Source organism: Clupea harengus, chromosome 9 (genome assembly GCF_900700415.2).
Source record: "Clupea harengus chromosome 9, Ch_v2.0.2, whole genome shotgun sequence".
NCBI lineage: Eukaryota > Metazoa > Chordata > Actinopteri > Clupeiformes > Clupeidae > Clupea > Clupea harengus.
Genome location: NC_045160.1, coordinates 22633547 through 22653221, shown reverse-complemented (window position 1 = coordinate 22653221; position 19675 = coordinate 22633547). Strand labels below are relative to the sequence as shown.

The 19675-nt window shown below is 41.7% G+C and overlaps 2 protein-coding genes across 2 annotated transcripts in view; both read right to left on the bottom strand.

The window, feature by feature from the left end:
• Positions 1-3046: 3046 nt before the first annotated feature.
• On the bottom strand, positions 3047-14467 carry ilvbl (ilvB (bacterial acetolactate synthase)-like). Its single transcript, XM_031573870.2, has 15 exons — positions 14002-14467; positions 12927-13128; positions 11829-11956; positions 10995-11133; positions 10556-10667; positions 10202-10301; positions 9749-9846; positions 8319-8455; positions 7646-7780; positions 6883-6997; positions 6457-6626; positions 5658-5728; positions 5298-5369; positions 4933-5038; positions 3047-4198 (listed from the first exon to the last, which is right to left on the bottom strand). The coding sequence occupies exons 1-15, from the start codon at positions 14107-14109 to the stop codon at positions 4020-4022; spliced, it is 1872 nt and encodes a 623-aa protein (XP_031429730.1). The 5' UTR covers positions 14110-14467; the 3' UTR covers positions 3047-4019.
• Positions 14468-17217: 2750 nt separating this feature from the next.
• glb1l2 (galactosidase beta 1 like 2) overlaps positions 17218-19675 on the bottom strand; it is a 9481-nt gene continuing 7023 nt past the window's right edge. The window contains exons 15-19 of the mRNA XM_031573869.1: positions 19588-19666; positions 19224-19311; positions 18772-18883; positions 17933-18049; positions 17218-17745 (exon numbers count right to left, since the gene is read on the bottom strand). Of these exons, the coding sequence (XP_031429729.1) occupies positions 17635-17745; positions 17933-18049; positions 18772-18883; positions 19224-19311; positions 19588-19666 (507 nt within the window). The 3' untranslated portion in view covers positions 17218-17634. The remainder of the gene's footprint in view (positions 17746-17932; positions 18050-18771; positions 18884-19223; positions 19312-19587; positions 19667-19675) is intronic.

Here is a 19675-nt window from a genome sequence, read left to right as displayed (position 1 = left end):
ACACATTTTATCATCAATATTGTACACCAGTGGCGTATCTAGCCCTATTTGGGGGGGGAATCCTGCTTGTTTGAGACCGTGGCGTCAAGCGCACGGCTCTGTTTGTTGTGAGTGAGCGTGCAGACAGACGGTGATAACGTCTAGTAAACAGACTGGGAGCGACTGTCTAACCCAAGCTGTTGAAAGCTGCCATAATCTGCTGCTGGATATAAAGGTATAGCGAACCACCCTAGTTTTGCTGGGTTACAAGAAAAATTATAGGTTTTATCTAAGGGCTTAGCCCCCCCCAAAAGTGGGAACCTAAATTTGCCCCTGTTGTAGGCCTACACATCAATGCAAGGCTTTTTTTTTCACTAACACTTGGACTGATGTTTTGCTTGTATCAGTATTGAGGCATATGTCATTTAAAACCTTAATAAATACTGTTTCAGTGCTGTGATTAACAGGAATCCTGGCTGAAAGTTGTTAAAATAGCCATTTGACATGAAGAAAGCAGTTAGCTGATTAACAATTACTTTTCAATGATTTTCCCAACAAATGGTAGATTCCAAATGTTTAACTGTTTGTTATTGAAAGATGTTCTACCTGATCAATTTTACCTTCGATAAAAGATACAAACTCGTTGCGCTTATGAACAGAGAGATGCCACAGGTACCAACTGTGAAGGGAGGTTAGTTAACTTCTTGACTGTTGTGATTAGCCAAGGGCGTAGGTTTGGTCTCAGCATTGGTAGGGACACTGCACGGCATTTCACGTTCTCCACATTTTTTGCAAGTATTCACTTCACTTCTTTTTGTTGTCCTTTTTTGGATATCCCAAACATATGTCTATGCCAATATACAATAACAGTATATTTTATACATTATGTTGAACAGGCAAACTTTATTAGAATATATTAACATTTGTGTACTAACTTGTGGAAAATGGAAAATTCAACGTCTCACCTGAAACCCTGATGCTGATTCATCATCACCCTGCTCTACATCTCTAGCTTCAGGCTGCTGTTTTTCCTGCACAGTAATTCATCAATTTAATACAGACACTAACCATGCTTAGTTGACTGCTGACATTGGTCGAGAGATTACAGGGAACAGAGATAGCCTTATTACTATCCAAGGGATCATATAGGCTAACTTATCACCAGTTAATATCACTTTTGAGTTGCTAGCCTGCTGGTACTAGTCTAAACTAGCATGGTCCCATTATGTGGGCACGTTAACTTTATTCTTATGGCTTCAACAAAACCAGCTGCTCCTAACACACTGGTCGAAAGATTGTGTCGTATTTTTACCTACTTATGACTGTATTGTTGAATATTGTGTGTGTTGCTGGTACTGGAACATGGACATCTCAACAGATTGAAGAAGCAGTTAGATGAGAGTGCTGCCACGCGGCAGAAGGGCCTTTTCTGATAAACCACGTGGCAGACGTGCCTTTTCTGATAAATCACGTGGCAGAGATACCTTTTCTGATAAATCACGTGGTAGAGATGCCTTTTCTGATAAACAACATGACAGACAGGTCATGACAAGGTCACAGGCCATGACGCTTCTGAAAGACCATAACAGGGTCACAGGCCTTCAGATAGGCGCTTCTGAGAGGTCATGACGAGACCACAGGCCTTCAGAAAGGCGCTTCTGACAGGCCATGACGGGGTTACAGTTTCCTCTAAGACGCTTCTGAAAGGCCACAAGAGACCACAAGATAGGCAGTCTCCAGACTCCATATCTGAAAAGGCGAGACACCTGTTATCACAAGAAACTGTGCAATATGCACGCTGTTAAAAATAGATGTAACAAAGGTTCTCGATATGGTTAATTCTGATTAGGTAAGCAAGAACAGGGGTACAAAGCACAAAAGGGTCAAACATATCAATGCTGACACCAAACAAAATATTAATATTAGGCTTTATTATTTCCTGGCGTATTTAGTATCTTCCCGTATCAGACTATTGCCAGCTCTCTTTCTGCAAGTGCTGCGAACGTGAGCCTCTTCAGCCAATGCAATGACAGCATCTTGTCTCTCACGCTCGAGGGCACATTGGAACACTTGGACATTTCTTTTTCACTCTTCTGGGCGACGAACATAGTATAGATAATAATACGAATGAGTTTGCAAATATATTGTGCAAAATATTTTTTTCTAACAGGCAAAAAAAATAATTAATCCTGCAAAAATGGAAGAAAAGCTTTCACACAGATGACATTGCCAGCTATACTGCCAAAAGACACCAGTTAGTGTGTTGGCAAGCTTCTATCAGTGTCAGCTGGGCTGTTTGCAAGGTTTTTGCATGCCTTTTAGGTTAGCTTACTAGTTTTGGAACATAACTCCGTATTGCTGCTTTAACACATAAAATCCTTTTTTTACACTGACTGGTGTCTTTTGGCAGTATAGCTGGCAATGTCATCCGTGTGAAAGCTTTTCTTCCATTTTTGCAGGATTAATTCATTTGTATTGCCTGTTAGAAAAAAATATTTTGCACAATATATTTGCAAACTCATTCGTATTATTATCTATACTATGTTCGTCGCCCAGAAGAGTGAAAAATAAATGTCCAAGTGTTCCAATGTGCCCTTGAGCCTGAGAGACAAGATGCAGTCATGTATGCTCCCAGGGAATAAGCCCATGGCGCTGGTGGTGTTGGCACCTTGTTCCTCCAGGATATAATGACATCCTTATGATGCTGTTCAAGACAGTGACAATCTCATTATCTCACACCAACTATACAATCAGTTCCACGAGTAGAAAACACCTTATACTTTAATATTAAAGACGCTTATACTTTCAAATTCTTCTACACAAAGCTTAAGCAGTCCATACTGCTTCCTTTACTCTCACCTCACGTTGAACTAAGAGTAGTTTGACCAAGAAATCCTGAATTGGTGTTGTGTGGCTTAAAGGTGTTGTCCTTCACTTGTACTCAACAGCCTTGGAGCATGAGCGCCCTTTGCTGTTGATTGGCTGAAATGCTGTACGGCTCAGTCCAAGCCACTTTGTTTTCCTTCCTCAAAGCCTCAATGATAACATTCACAATAAATCAGTCAACTGCCCATTCATTTCTTTATTGCAACACCAAACATTTCAATTTTTTCCCCAATCCCTTCTATTCAGCACTGTTTTCCCTCTCAAACAGACAAATGGACTGATCTGTGTCCACTAAAGGCATAGAAGTAAGACGTGCTCAGGAAATTCATCAAATAAATCATACCAGTGGACAGAATTTGCGCCCCCCACACACATAAAAGGAGATTATAGAATTTGCTTTCATGTTACTGAACCGTTTTAATTGAGCAGGTTTTGATGTGCTCTTGAACATTAAATCAAATGATTTGTCAATGGTCTGCTTAGTCGTTCAGAGAGAACTCCTGGGTGACATACTTTCTCTGTGTGTTGTTGCTTGTAAAAGTGAGATTTCACATTCAGTCATTACAGGTGAATGAGCATTCTGTTTATTGGCATTCCAGGTCACAGTTCTGTAGACCTGCAGCATGTTTTGAGGATACACCAGACATTTAACCATCAATTGTAAACGGTTACTTCATATTGATTCATTGCAACTTTTGCAATTCCTAATAAGGTTCCAATATTAAAAAATAATAATTAAGTGTAATACATATTTTTTTCCAAGTCAACACATATACATATATAGTTCAACTATAAGGCCTTCAATGAACTTGGCTGAAGAACTGCTGGTGGAGAGGATAACTGGAGTTGCACATATAACTGTTGCTATAATTCCCTTTTCTACAAAACCCGTGCAGTACATTAGAGTACAGTAGGGGAGAGGCAGCACAGCATACAACAGCATTCCATTCTCTGCCCCAAGGGCGCCCCCTACGCCCTAGTATATGCACATTCATCCCAGCCATCTCTCATTTACAGTATCACTTAAATCATTGGGCTTCTGATAGAGCACATGAGTGCAGTAAAGTTGGAATGATTCTCAGGGCTGAATAAAATGCTTAGTGATTTCCTTCTCTGGCCGGGTTGGGAGGAGTACAGTGTCAGGAGGAGGAGTCCTACACGGAGATCGAGCCCTCTCGGAAGTTGGTCTTCCCGATGAGGACGTTGAGTAGCGTCGCCCGGCCCTCCCTGCTCTGATGCTGCGCCTCCTTGATGATGTCATCCAGCTGCGCCTCATTCTCGCGCCCAACCAGGTGGCCGATGCCTCCGAAGCCATTGGCAACAACGTGGTAGTCTAGTATAGATGGGGGCAGTGTGAGATGTGGAAATTATTTCAAGGCACAGATAACTGAATCCTGCAGTGAAACAGTGTTGCAAATCCTGGCAATCCCATTGCAAACCCACAGTTAAACTAGCAGCACTCAATGGGCCATAAAATGCAGTCAAGCCACTATTAAGTCCTTTGGTCCAAGAGACCGATCAACACCATACAATAGCACTGTTACCATGGCTACAGCAACACAGTGACATGTCACCAACAAAGGGACTGGTGTCAAAAAGACACTAGAAAACAACAATCAGTATGATCCTTGAGAGACTGAGGTTCCCTGAGACGACCGTTATGTCATAATGTTGAACTAGCCTAGTATTTGACTAGTTTCCCTGAGACGACCGCTACGTGTCATAATGTTGAACTAGCTTAGTATTTGACTAGTTTCCCTGAGACGACCGTTATGTGTCATAATGTTGAACTAGCCTAGTATTTGACTAGTTTCCCTGAGACGACCGTTACGTGTCATAATGTTGAACTAGCCTAGTATTTGACTAGTTTTCCTGAGACGAATGTTATGTGTCTTAATGTTGAACTAGCCTAGTATTTGACTAGTTTCACTGAGACGACCATTATGTGTCTTAATGTTGAACTAGCCTAGAATTTGATTCGTTTCCCTGAGACGACCATTATGTGTCTTAATGTTGAACTAGCCTAGTATTTGCGCAGTTTTTCAACTAACACGGCTTAACACCGACCTGTGAAAGCCAGACCACAGGCCACGTTACTTCCCAGGATAGGGACCTGCTCTCTGGATATCTGACTCCAGCAAGCATCATTTCCCACCACAGCGATCACAGGAGTCTGAGAGAGAGAGAGAGAGAGAGAGAGAGAGAGAGAGAGAGAGAGAGTCAGCAGGAAAGAGATTGGAGTAATACTATTGACTAAAGCTTTTTAAATGAATTAATGTATTTTTATTATTATTATTTATTTATTTATTTAAGTCTAAAATGTTTTTCTTAAGAATATTTTTCTGAATTGATCATCCCCTCAGACGGGTTATGGGTGGGTCTTTAAGATAACTGCTGTGTCTTGTGGTGCGTGTGAGAGAGATGCACTCTACCTTATGCCGAGTGAAGGTGTCAAATTCTGCCACACTGTAGCCAAGGGAACCATCGCCATAGACGACCCAAACCTGGAAGTCAGTTTTAATCAGTCAACAAACTAATGAAAAACCCTCCTCTGGATTTGTTTTTTTAAACCACACATACCAAGTTAAAAAGTATGTTTGTGTACTCTGGTCTTACAGAAAACTGTTAGTCTGTTGATACTAAGCAAAAAAGCATATCCCAACTATGCTGTTGAATTCATTAATATTCTGAATTAGTAGAACCTGCTTCAGTGAAGAAGCGGTTGGCATAAATAAGTTCCTGAATCTAAGTCAGAGGATCGGTGTAACCATAGTGATGGTGTGGGGCCGCACCTCTGATTCCGGTCTGCAGAGCTTTGCCCCAAGAGCAAAGCCTCCTCCCACACCCAGTGTCCCGAAAGCCCCTGAGCGGAAACAAGGGTAGCTTTTTGTCAGCGTCCACACATTACACATCTGCACAGCACTCATAGAGTACATACTGAGCTCTCATATAGCATGTCACAAGGTAACACTGTATTTGGAAAGTCCGCCTACAGAGACTTCACAGATGGTTTGTTGAAATTCAAGTGAAATCTGTAGATGGTCAATAGACGACCATCCAAATAAAGTGTGACCCATTACAATCCTGATTGAGTTCGTATTACAACCACCATTACACACAGAAATTGTACACAGAAGGTAATATCAACATCTTGTTCCCTTTTCCTCTTTTGTTCTCCTCTATCCAGTCTCTGTCTTTGAGTCTGTTTGAGGTTTAATGTTTAATGGTACCGTGATATTAATATGCTGGATATTATAATAATGCGTGACCACCTCTTTGTATTTTTGGACTTGATATACTGTCAGGTCCATGCAGAAATGTCTAATAAAAGACAAATCTGGTGCAAATAAATAAATTATTTTAGTATTTAGTTTGTATTTTATAGTTACATAGTAATAATAAATAGTATTATATAGTTACTATTTCCCTTCCTCCCACTATAACATATAATATTTAAACTGAATGATGTGACACATCCCACCAATGTTCCACTAGTCTTTAGGTGATAATATTTATAGTGAAATATTGACTGTGTGTGGCTTGGGAGGGTATTTGTGAAGCAGTATTTCGGACGCTGTCCCTGGTCCTGACCTGGGTCAAGCCAACGCAGCGGTCCCCGCGGCCTCATGATGTACGCTGCGCTGCCCACAAAGTCTCCGCCGTCGGCGACGATGATGCTGTCCTCGGCCATGAGCTCGTCCACGCGGTGCAACACGCTCAGCGGGTTGAGATGGTGATCTGTCTTCTCGTCCGCCTTCGATCTGTGTGTAGGAAGACAGAGACATAGTGGGCTTGTATAATAATAATAATATAATAATAATAATAATAATAATGGATTTATTTATATAGCACACAAAGAAAATACAAAGAAGTCTCAAAGTGCTTTTGTATTTGCGTAACATACTAGAGACACATGTATTGCTGACAAATCTGAAGTAGCAGAACTGTGGATCTAAAGCAAGACTCGATCGACTCTTTTGCTAGAATATTCTTTTAAGGTGAGGGAAATGCCATCACCGGTTTGCATTCTCTTTGGTGATGTCCCCCTGTTTTAAGCTCTGGGGCCAGTCCTCAGGACACTTGTACCCCTTCAGTCCCTCAGAGAGACGCTGTAGGAGAGACCCTGCATCTCCTGGACAAGATGGACACGATAGACGATAGGGAGACACAAGAGGGGTTATTTTCTTCATAGCTCTTTAAACTATATTTGTCTTTCAAAATCATCTCTGCTCACTATTATGACTGAGTATCTTCCAGTTGTATTTAAAGTGGCAGTAAGGAGGTCTGGTCTGAAATTAGTGCGCTAACTACCTCAAAGGCATGCAAAAATCTTACAAACACCACCAACAAACAGCACAGCTGGCACTGATATAAACCTGCTTACATAACTGGTGCATTTTGGTGATATAGTTAGCAACATCTTCCCGTGAAAGCACAGTGCATACTCAAAATGCGATACATCAAAATTAATTCGAAAAATAATACCAAATCCAGTTGCCTATAAAACTATGAATCACACAGTCATAAATTCCTGCATACTGTTGCTTTGAGGCAATGAGCCCAAGGCAAACATATGGTGCATGTGTTCATATTATATATATATTAACCCTCAAAGCTCTTCTCCGTCATTCACTCTCCCTATTCAGCCATTTTATCTGTTGACAAATGGCAACACTGATACGTCTATGGGTGAGACAAACTCTTCTAAATGCTTCAGCTACCATGGGCTGTCTGTCTAAGAAACAGAGTAGCAGTTGTAGGAAGTGTTTGCAGGCCTCACCCTGAATGGCCACTGTAGGCTTCCAGAACATGTCAGAGTTCTTCAGTAGCTGGCTCTTGTCTCGGTTCACGGCGATGATTTTACTGCGTCGGTTCAGCACTCTGCCATAGCTGAGGCGGAAGTCGCACACCGTACCTGTCATACACACAGTGTTAACACATCCACATCCACATCCACAGCCGCTGTACTGTACACATCATACTGATGGGAAAAGAGGACGTTTTTTTTATCTATCGGACATGTTTGAAAGGTAAACCAGACAATAAGGACTTGTAAGCATTGTTTTGTGTACTTTTTTTTTACAAAAACTCAGCGGTTCTTTTCTAACACAGTTGGTTATGGGCTTTACCATAGATGATGTGTAAATTTATGAAAAAGGACTGATTACTTAAACACATCAAGAGGGACTGGATGTGAAAAACTAAAACTAGTTAAGTGTTGAGGAAAAAAAACAAAATTAAATCAAGCACTCTTGGGTAGCGTGGGTACCCTCTTTGCTATTCTCCTGAAGTAAATACAAGACTTCTACAAAAATATACAAGAAATCTTGTGCTTCACAACTTTCCACAACTGCACCGTACATGTACTATATCCCACTTCTCTGACAGTAAGTCAGCACTACAGGACGTTCTACGTGTTCTCGTGCGTCTCTAAGGGTCTCTCTGGGCCTTGCCTGCTAGCACCACCAGATCAGCCTCTTTCAGGGCGTCACGTCGGTTCTGTCTGATGTGTATGGGGCTGTCTTTTCCCAGCATCCCTCGGGACATTCCACCCAGGAAGCATGGGATACCCAAAGTCTCCAAGGCCTTCCTGAGTAGAAAAAAATAACCCAGACATTCATTAAGACACATTAATTAATGATTGTTACAATGGCCAATTTTCACACAGGACGGCTGTGCATGCTAGTGAGTCAGGCTGATTGGTTTGATTCAAATGTCACACAGGATGGCTGAGCATGCTGGCTTGTGTTGGTATCCATATGTAAAACATGGTAGGTGTGCATGCTGGTTTGCCCTAGTGGGTAAGGCTAGTTTGTGCTGGTTTGTACTAGTTTGTTGTGGTGTTCTCTAGTGGGTAAGGCTGGTTTGTGGTTGTGTTCCCTAGTGGGTAAGGCTGGTTTGTGCTTGTGTTCCCTAGTGAGTAAGGCTGGTTTGTGGTGGTTTGCCCTAGTGAGTAAGGCTAGTTTGTGCTTGTGTTCCCTAGTGAGTAAGGCTGGTGTGGATGGATTTTGCACATATGAGTAAAGGCTGGTTTGTGCTGGTTTGTGGTGGTTTGCCCTAGTGAGTAAGGCTGGTTTGTGGTGGTTTGCCCTAGTGAGTAAGGCTGGTTTGTGGTGGTTTGCCCTAGTGAGTAAGGCTGGTTTGTGGTGGTTTGCCCTAGTGAGTAAGGCTAGTTTGTGCTTGTGTTCCCTAGTGAGTAAGGCTGGTTTGTGCTGGTTTGTGGTGATCTCCCCTAGTGGGTAAGGCTGGTTTGTGGTGGTTTGCCCTAGTGAGTAAGGCTGGTTTGTGCTGGTTTGCCCTAGTGAGTAAGGCTGGTTTGTGCTGGTTTGTGGTGATCTCCCCTAGTGAGTAAGGCTGGTTTGTGCTGGTTTGCCCTAGTGAGTAAGGCTGGTTTGTGCTGGTTTGCCCTAGTGAGTAAGGCTGGTTTGTGCTGGTTTGTGGTGATCTCCCCTAGTGGGTAAGGCTGGTTTGTGGTGATCTCCCCTAGTGAATAAGGCTGGTTTGTGGTGGTTTGCCCTAGTGAATAAGGCTGGTTTGTGCTTGTGTTCCCTAGTGAGTAAGGCTAGTTTGTGCTGGTTTCTGGTGATCTCCCCTAGTGGGTAAGGCTGGTTTGTGCTGGTTTGTACTAGTTTGTTGTGGTGTTCTCTAGTGGGTAAGGCTGGTTTCTGGTGATCTCCCCTAGTGGGTAAGGCTGGTTTGTGGTGGGTTGCCCTAGTGAATAAGGCTGGTTTGTGGTGGTTTGCCCTAGTGAGTAAGGCTGGTTTGTGGTGGGTTGCCCTAGTGAGTAAGGCTGGTTTGTGCTGGTTTGTGGTGATCTCCCCTAGTGAGTAAGGCTGGTTTGTGCTGGCTTGTGGTGGTTAGTGGAGTCTTGTGTCTGCCTCACCTGATGTCCTCCACGGGTGTTGGAGGGAGAGTAGCCTGGCTGCCCAATAGGATAACTGGCTTCTTGGCTCTGCTCACAAGCTCTATGCATCTTTGGACCTGCATGGCAATTACATTAATGACATTTGACACCTGCATCTATAACTGAGTGTGTGAGAGCATACAAACAGTCTCTTGAAACCAACTGAAATACGAAACTGCCTGGTAAATTCGCACCTGGTACCTAGTAAAAAAACGACTTTAAATCGCTCTTATGCTGTCACCTGACACCACTGTCATACTAAGCCTAGTTAAAGTAAAACAAACATAATAAATAAAGCGTTTAACTGGGTCTCGAATGTCATAATATTTGGGTCAATTTTCTCCTGATATGCCACTACGTAATGCTAATTCAGGAAATTAACTGTCTCACCTCTGACACCTGAGACGGCTTTCAGGAGACATAAAACCTCACCTGGTCGTCTGTGGCCAGCGGAATCTGTACAGGTAAAGGTGACACATCACGGGGTTCCCAAGCGCCGGCAAACAGGTTTGAGAGGCTATTCTGGATGTACCTTATTTAGGTAAAGAAAAAATGTACATAAAAAAAAAGTACATTTTACTTTCTTGCACTATTGCTGAAAGATACACCTTTCTGGAATACACCTTTTACAAAATAAGTCTGTGAAGCAAACTCTTTTTCTCTTTACCACACAACACGTCAACTGTCAATTCTGTAAATCACATAATCACAAAAATGTATAATAAGCCGCTCAAAACACAATAAAAAAGAATAGAATAGTATAGAATTAGACTTCTCTCCTCCTACCAGGTGACGATTTTTCCCATGAGGCCTTTGGGAGGGTTCTTCACGCCAAACTCTTTGGACACCAGGTGATACGGGTAGAGTGTGTCGATGGGGAACTCCACAAACACAGGCCCTGTGGAAAACACACAGAGGAATGACACTAGTCAAACACACACACATCTGTGGCACTCCTCAAAGCACACACACTTATCTCACAGAAACACAAAGAGGGAGCCCAGTGCATTATACGACCTACAATAACGTCATTATGCACAAACACTAAGACATACTAACTGCAGTGGTTCAGCAAACAACTTCTTTGAAAGACGTTTTCATATAGTTTAGTTCCATTCCTCTTTTTAAAGCAGTGGTTCCCAATGTGTGGGGTGAGCCTCGAGGGGGGACCCCTAAACAACCAACTACTAATCAAATTACGTTACTACTATTACTATGCTATTACCAGGAGTCCCAGACTGTGCGACGGCCAAGGCCTTCCTGACGACAGGCACGATCTCCCTGATGGTCCGGACCGACGCACAGAACTTGCAAAGCGGCTTGAACAGCGACATCTGGTCAATGTCCTGCAATGCTCCTCGACCCTGAAACAGATGAAACGAACACGGTGGAGAGTTAACACCAACACCACCTTTTTCACTTTCCCTGCAGGCTACAGCCCGTGCAAATTATGCAACTAGCTATACACAGTGAAGCTCAAGCTTCATTTCTATTGCTTTGTATTACAAAGAGCTCCTTAACCAGCTTTCTCCATCATCCTAATTTTTTCCTTGTTGAGGGTCAACAGAAAATGGGACTATAGACTTGGTATATAACACGCAAACTAAACTTGAGAAACTTGAGAAACAGCACTTCTAAACCCAGATTTATTCAGTCATGGTGAGGCAGTGCCGGCAATGATGTTTTAATGGCGCCATCTAGTGTCTCTGGAGGAGCTTTGCAATATTTAGACCTAAACTTCCTACTGATGTCAAAAGAAAGATTCTGTTTAAGGAAAACATCAGGCACATTTTAGACCTAAAATGACATCCACCTCCAACAGCTTTCTTGACCTTTAGAACAGTCATTCACAACTGTCCTCTTACAAAAGCACTACTGGCCTGTGGACGCCCCCAATGCTAAAGGCACACCAACTAATTAAATTAAATTAAATTGAACTGCATATATTTATTTATTTATTTTAGCGCCATCAACAATATTGTCTGAAGACCTTTTACTGAAACAAATGGCTGCATCCCCTAAACACACACACCGATGACCGTGGCAAAGAATAACTGACCTGCAGCATGGTGCCCGCCGCACCCCCGATCAGGAGCAGAGGCGATTCGGCCATCTGTGCATTCTTCACCGCAGTCACTGTGTTGGTGAGGCCTGGGCCTGCAGTCACCGCAGCTACGCCTATAGTACCTGGGGAGAAACACAAGCACAGCCGTCTCTATTACAGTCTCAGTTAACAGGATTGTACAAGACATGTATTGTAGATGTCTTTGGTTTAGATTCATAACTCATGCATTCAGCATGCATTTAAGATTTTGCACAACTAAGAAACTGTTCTGATGATGTTGGTTTCAACATGTGTTGCAGTGACCTTAAAATATTAGTATTTAAGGTCTTAGTGATAGTCAGTATAGACACCTGCTCTATACCTTGATAAGTGTACTGGTTATTAAAAGAGGAAAACTACCGTGAATGCTTATTGCAGCGGGCCTTTAAAAATGCATGACAGGTGTCATGGCACTTGAAGGCAAAGTCCCCGATTCTGGCAAAAAGTTGTTGCGCCAGGACTGTGAATGAACAAAGAGTTTATTTGAGCGCACAAACAAAACCTTTAATGAGGTCTCTTTCCTTTTCTAGCTGATGTCTGTGTGCAGCCTTGGATCGTGAAGCCCTCTCATCACACCCAAGAGGAAACTCTCCTAATGGTGTTGATATCAAGACCTCCATTAGAATAAATATTTAAAAACGTTAGATTCTGTCTCTCAGGAGTCCTGCTGTTCCAGAGATTAACCTCTGTTGATGGTGCAGCTTTGGAAGCAAGCGTTCAGTTAAATGAGGGCCAGTGGATCGGAAAAGAACTATTTAAAAAATTATTAACCAACCTTTTTTGGACAGTAATTAATATGGACGGTGATTGAGTTGTAATGTAATTAAAGGTTATTATGAATGTCTCAATATATGTACACACACAGACAAAGAAATGAATAGCGATTACAAGATGCTACAATGATGGCACCATCACCACGCCACATCATCAAGTGTGTCATGCTGCAAGCTCTGCATGTGATTCTGTGATACTTTGACAGCTTTGTGCTGAACAGGGTGGTTAAAATCCCTCCACAGGTGATTCACACTGAACCCGCTGATCACATTCACCTACCTGAGAGTCGGGCCACGGCGTCAGCAGCGAACACCGCCGTGGCCTCGTGTCTTGTGTCCACGATTCTGATCCCGAGCTTTTCGCACGCCACCAGGATGGGGGATATGTGGCCCCCGACGAGGGTGAAGACGAACTTGACCCCGTGGGCACGCAGCACCTCCGCCACACTCTCGCCGCCATGTCGAGGGCTCTTCGTCTCTGTCTGAGAGGGAAGCCAAGGGAGAAGGAGGTTTGCAGATGTGAGTATTACAGAGCCATCTGCTGAGGCTTTTTAGCCAGAAACATATCTGTGGATTTGGGCTATGTTTTGATTTTTTTTTTCTTATCACTATTAGATTAAACTGGAACTTGCTGTAAAAGATTATACTCTGTAAGTGAACAAGGGACGTGTTTGTTTGTTGGTATGTTTGTTGTCCTGAGTGCACTGTGCTGAAACTGCACAGGCTACGCTGGCATACAGTTGTGTAGGCCTTTATTGTAATTGTACTCGAGCAAAACACGCAGAAACATACACCAAAACAAAGAAAAGATTAGTAGGTGTGAATGTGCAACCTAACCTCTTTAAATTGTCAACACATGTCTAGCAAATGTATTTCGTGTTTTGTGTAGAGTAGGCAATGTGGAACCAAAATCACTAGAGTTGCCAAAGAAGTCGATGTTCATTCACTCTATTGTAAGGGCCGTGCAGCTGCCTTTTGCATTGCGTAATGCACCTGATGCAGGTCAAAGTTTATTTTCCCGAATGCCCTGACCTGTCTTCTACAGATGGAGAGATAATGGTGTGCCTGACAACAGTCTGTTCTACCTTTCCAATTGGCTAGTAGTGTTGTTCTTTTAATTTCATTTGGATAAAAGGGCTGAAGCCTACTTGAACCAAAACAAATGGGAGAGGTTTTCAACTAACTCTAACGTACATGACCTTATGTTTTCATGTCATCAGCTAAGTAGCCTGTTTGTGTAACTTCGGATCCGTTAACATTGCAGTGGCAGTTTAACGTTAGTTCAGTTGCATTCATGTCTGCAAGGTGCGTTTTTAAACCTGGACATGAACCGCTAAGCATAGAAGTGCACCTACCTTGTGGAAGAGCTGGTACAAAAGACCAAGTTTATAAGCAGCAAGAGTAAGTCCTCCCAAAACAATACCGAGAGAGCATCCTAAAATGGTACTAATGTCAATATCCATATCTTCAAAACAGCTTGAAGCTGATAGGGAGGAGAGCGTTTACGTGCTATCTAATCGTAGTTAGGTAACTTAGCTAGCTAAATAATTTATGGCACTATGCAAAAACCCCAATGCCTAACCACGCAAACTGTCAAGTTCCTTTCAGGTAGCCCTACATTTATTTAAATACTCTACTACGTACTGTCCTACATAAGCAGTCACATTATGTTACTGTCTAAACAACGGCGACAAAGCAGCAACAATGATACGTCGCTTCATAAAAGAAGTGGGTAATATGTCAACTTGAGATGACCGATCTGCTGTCTTCCCTCTACCTAGCGCTCTGTCATTTGGAGATCCACTTAGTCCGTAACACACCGATATTTGAGACTGTTACGCAGATTTTGTAGGTGTATGTTGTGTTGTGAATAGGACGCTACTGCAGGAGCATCATGACATACAAGTCACTTGTCCAATCCAGACGCTAGCAGTATACCTCGCCAGTTGTGGGGGGGCGTGTCAGCCCCTCACTTCCTGGTTCCGGGGTCGGGGAAGGACTTTCGCTGAACTGTTGAGCCGAACTGTTGAATTCCATGCTATAACACCCTCATTGACCTGGTCTGTGTTAAACCCTCACTATACTCTTTACACAGCTAGAATGGATTGCAGTTGTATTTTGTATTTATATATATAGTACATAGTAGAGAGAGATAGATAGATAGATAGATAGATAGATAGATAGATAGATATTCTATAGGCATCACAATATAAGTAATGACTTTTGCTCTACATGCAATTAGGTAAAGAAGTCAGGGGGCATGACCCTGGACTTTGGTCACCAGCCTATATGAATCCCTCAGCATTCTTAAGTTATAGTGTTTGGGGCTTTGGCTTGGAACATTTACATTTAATTGCCCAGTGTGACATTGGGCTATTGAATACTAAATACATTGAAAAGTAGTTTAATCAATGTTTATTGTTGTCCCACTGCCCTGAGTGTACACTGAGACGCACCGCAGAGGAAGAGCATGACAGGGTTAAAAGAGATGATGTTACAGTTTTTTAGGACTGGATAAACACTAAAATCAAAAGTATTGCACAATTATCAAAACCTTCACTCAAGGAGCAAAACAACGGCTCAGATTTGCACCACTATAAGCACATGTCAACATCACACTTTTTGCGAAACAATACACACAAGTGATTTGCAAAACACTAAACACACCTTTATGCTTTAGACACAGACGTATATCAAGATGTCACTTCCTTGCAATTCCAAAGCACTGCAAGTCAAATTACCACACTTTGTGGCAATTAGTTGAACACAGCCATCAAGTGTTATGCAGTTATGAAAACTGAGACAAGTTTAGTTGTTTTTGTTGTGATTCTCCATGTTTGACTGATTTGTGTATATGGAGAGAATTAAATAATATTTTCATCAGTCTGCAGCATTGGTCTTGTGTAGTGTTCGGTGAATGTATTGGATATTTGCACTTTATCTGTGTACTTCACGTACACTACTCTAATCACTGAGAAGTAGAATTGCTAAAAGTGTTTTAGGTTTATAACAGCAGTGTGTAAGTGGTACAAACAGAATTCCGTCATATGCAACGTGTGTTTCATATGGTAACAAAATATGGTTTTGTTAAATTAGTGTATAGTTTTTACAAGAGTGTTTCATTTTGCAATGGATCTGAGGTGTTTTGCTCATTGGGTGTGTGGTTGTACTAATTGTGTGAGTGAAATGAAAAACAAAACAAAGCAGTCAAAATTGTGTTTAAGCAATCGAGAAAAACTGTAATACAATGGGCTTAGACGTGTTGTAGCGAAAACAACCTCTTCAAATCTTAGAGTTGATACTCAATCAGAGTCAGAAGACCAAATGCGATGAACTGAAGTTTTATTCAATCTTGCAGACATTTCATTCAAATCGAGAGTGGTGGTCCATGGAGCAGCTCTGTCAAAAACCCAGTGCACTAACTATTTAAAGGGCATATTCCGTCACTGTGCTTTTCCAATCAAAAGCCTAAAACGTTTCCAAATTGAACCAACCAGAATATTCTGCTCACTAATTGCTAAAACATCTTTCAAGATGCTGAGCAGCTTTGTCCTTATCAGCAGTTTCACCCCTCCCTGTTATGATGGCAGTGCTCTTTCTTGGGAACTTCTACCTGCTCTTTGATGAATTCCGCATCCTCTTATGCACAAACCTTTTAATTAATATTTGGCTGTCTCTGAAAGCCTGCACCTGTGGAAACTGTGTGATCTTGTTTTGAGAAAATAGGCCTCTCTGTTTGGCCTGACCTTCATCCCTACACACAGGCCTCTCTGCCTGGCACACAAGCCTCTCTGCACCCAGGCCCCTCTCTGACTGGCCTGACCTAACAAGACACTCACCTCTGCACACGGGCCTCATGACACTTGTTGTTGCAAAACTGCTTCATGTTCACCACACCATTGTATTATAATCATGATTGTCTACAGACGATGCTGAGATTTCTTATTCACTTATTTAGCTTTAGCTCAAGTGCAAAATTTGCACACGCTGTGTTAGTGCATAAAAAAATTATATTTGGGACACTGATAAAGCATCATTTTGCCTAATGGTCAAAATGATGAACAAATAAAACATGATTTGTTCTACACGAACATTGTTGGAAATATTGAACTACTTACTTTAGGATAGCATCAATTAATCAATGAATAACTACTAAACAAACCAGTTTAAAAAGCTGGGCATCATATCCAAACAGTGCACTGCAAGCCTTTCAGAGGAGTGTGATTTAGTGCAATATCTCCAACCAGGCCTGAACACACAGAGAAAAAGACACCCATTGGACACACACACTCACTTTCTTTTAGTAAAGTTAAATAATATGGACACATTTAGATAAATAGTTAGATAGATAGATAATGTAGAGGTGTCACAATATAAGTAATGACTTTTGCTCTACATGCAATTAGGTAAAGAAGTCAGGGGGCATGACCCTGGACTTTGTTCACCAGCCTATATGAATCCCTCAGCAGTCTTAAGTTATAGTGTTTGGGGCTTTGACTTGGAACATTTACATTGAATTGCCCAGTGTGACATTTGGCTATTGAATACTAAATACATTGAATTGACAAAAGTAGTTGAATCAATGTTTATTGTTGTCACATGTATATACCCCATGGGAGGCAGGTTGACAAATAACAGATACACAGAAATATGTCAGATGTAACAGTAATCAAGATTTACCTTGCTGACATCTGACAATTGCTATCTAGTTCAAACAGACACTTGATTTGTATTAGTTTGGCAGGCATAACATCTTGAAATGAACACGATTAACTCCATAACTGGCCATATCAGTAAATATTTCAGAAAGCTCTCTGTGCCGCAAGGAAGACAAAAAGATACATGGCTTGGTGACAGCGTCATTGTTACCATTAGTGAATGTTATTCCTGGGTCACACTGGGAAGATATTTCTAATTTAGTACATGATAGATCAACATCATTTGTCAGTACTGCTGCTCTTTGAAAGTAAATTATAGGACATAGCAGTTTAAATGATGGTGCAGAAGGGATGTTTGGACACATCAATGATCCTTCCCTGCTCTGGATTCTCAGCAAAAACTATTTTGCCTGCTGCTCTTTGCTCCTCAAACACAACAATCTGAGGAAAGAAAATAGATACTTAGATATTTCACACTTCAAATGTACTAAAAATGTCAAATTCAAATGTTCATACTTTTCAACCAGAGGAGCCAGAGTTAAAAGGCCTTGTCATGTTTTAAGCGGTGCTGTGACACCAAAGGATAAATAGATATAATTATCTGTATTTGTGTAGCAACCAAGCATACCTGATTATTTCCACTTTTGAGCCAAGGACCAGGGAGGTAGAGGTCTTTTTGAGGCCCAATACACCAGTAGCGTCCAAGATTATGCCCGTTCACAAACACCACTCCTTTGGTCCATCCCTGTTAAAAAGAGTGTGAATTATGCAATAGCAATATTGGCAGGGGGTTGTACTCTGACCCAAAACGGTTACTTTAGCCTTCTTTGAAACCATCTCAAAGAGTTACCATCCATATAAGGAAACGGTCACACTTTATTTGGATGGGCCCCTGTACACTATGTACAGATGCTCAGATTATAAATCAACAAACAAACAAACAAACAAACTGTTGAAACTCTGTTAACTACAGGGTTAGGGAGTGGCTATGTTTAAGGTGATGTTCAGTGAACAATTAGAAAGGCTGAAATTGACTTTCAACAAGCCATCTGTAAAGTCTCTGTAGGCGGACTATCCAAATAAAGTGTTACCAAGGTCAATACACCGAGCAGTAAACAATGGATTCCACAAGATGAAATTTGTACACATAATTTGATAGAAATAAGCTTTTTTTATGAGAAATTTGGAGAAATTACAGGGTCTTTTCTTTCAGGTAATGAAACATGGGACCAAAACTCTACATGTTCTGTTTATATTTGAGTTAAGTGTATGCACTGCTGTTTACATTTGAGTTAAGTGTATGCACTGCTGTTTATATTTTAGTTAAGCGCAGAATATATGACATACGTGTCTATACCTCATGTGTACACCATGAGCATGTTATCCTTATGCATTAACAGTTGAATCAGAAATGAGCCATATCCTGTGTGAGTGTGCTAATATAAACATTCAGCATGCGATATTTACTGGCAGCTTGATGAACGTGTCTCTTGGTTCACCGTCCACACGCAGGTTCCCCTGGAAGAAGCCGGGACACCCCGTGGTCTCCATCATGGGGTTCCACTGCCCTGAGTGTACACTGAGGAGCACCGCAGGGGAAGAGGATGACAGGGTTAAAGAGGATGAAGAGCATGACAGGGTTAAAGAGGATGAAGTTAATACAATGGGCTTAGACGATGCTGATATTTCATATTGACTTATTTAGCTTTAGCTCAAGTGCAAAATATGCACACGCTGTGTTCGTGCATAAAAATGTATATTTGTGACACTGATAAAGCATCATTTTGCCTGGTCAGTGGTCAACAATAAAAAATTAAAATAAAACATGATTTGTTCAACACGAACATTGTTGCAAATATTAACTACTTAGTTTATGATATGATAACATCAATGAATCAATTCATAACTACTAAACAAACCAGTTTAAAAAGCTGGGCATCATATCCAAACAGTGCACTGCAAGCCCCTTCAGAGGAGTGTGATTTAGTGCAATATCTCCAACCAGGCCTGAACACACAGAGAAAAAGACACCCATTGGACACACACACTCAGTCTTTTAGTAAAGTTAAATAATATGGGCACATTCAATGTGACATTAATTGACTGGAACAATCACTGGCAGAATACCGGTACGACTCGCCTCTGTGGGGCCAGCATCGTACTGAATTTAAATAAGCAGTAAAGGTTCGCTAGACGTCTGTTCAATCTGCTTGCTGAGAGAGCTCATTAACTTATGGTAATGCTTTATGTGAGCACTGCTCACTCCCTTCACTTACTGTGTACCTTTATGCTGGGCATCCAGGGCTTCGCCATAGTTCACTCTGCCGCAGTTCTCCACGAGCAGACTCAAGGTTCTAGCATCCTGCAGTCG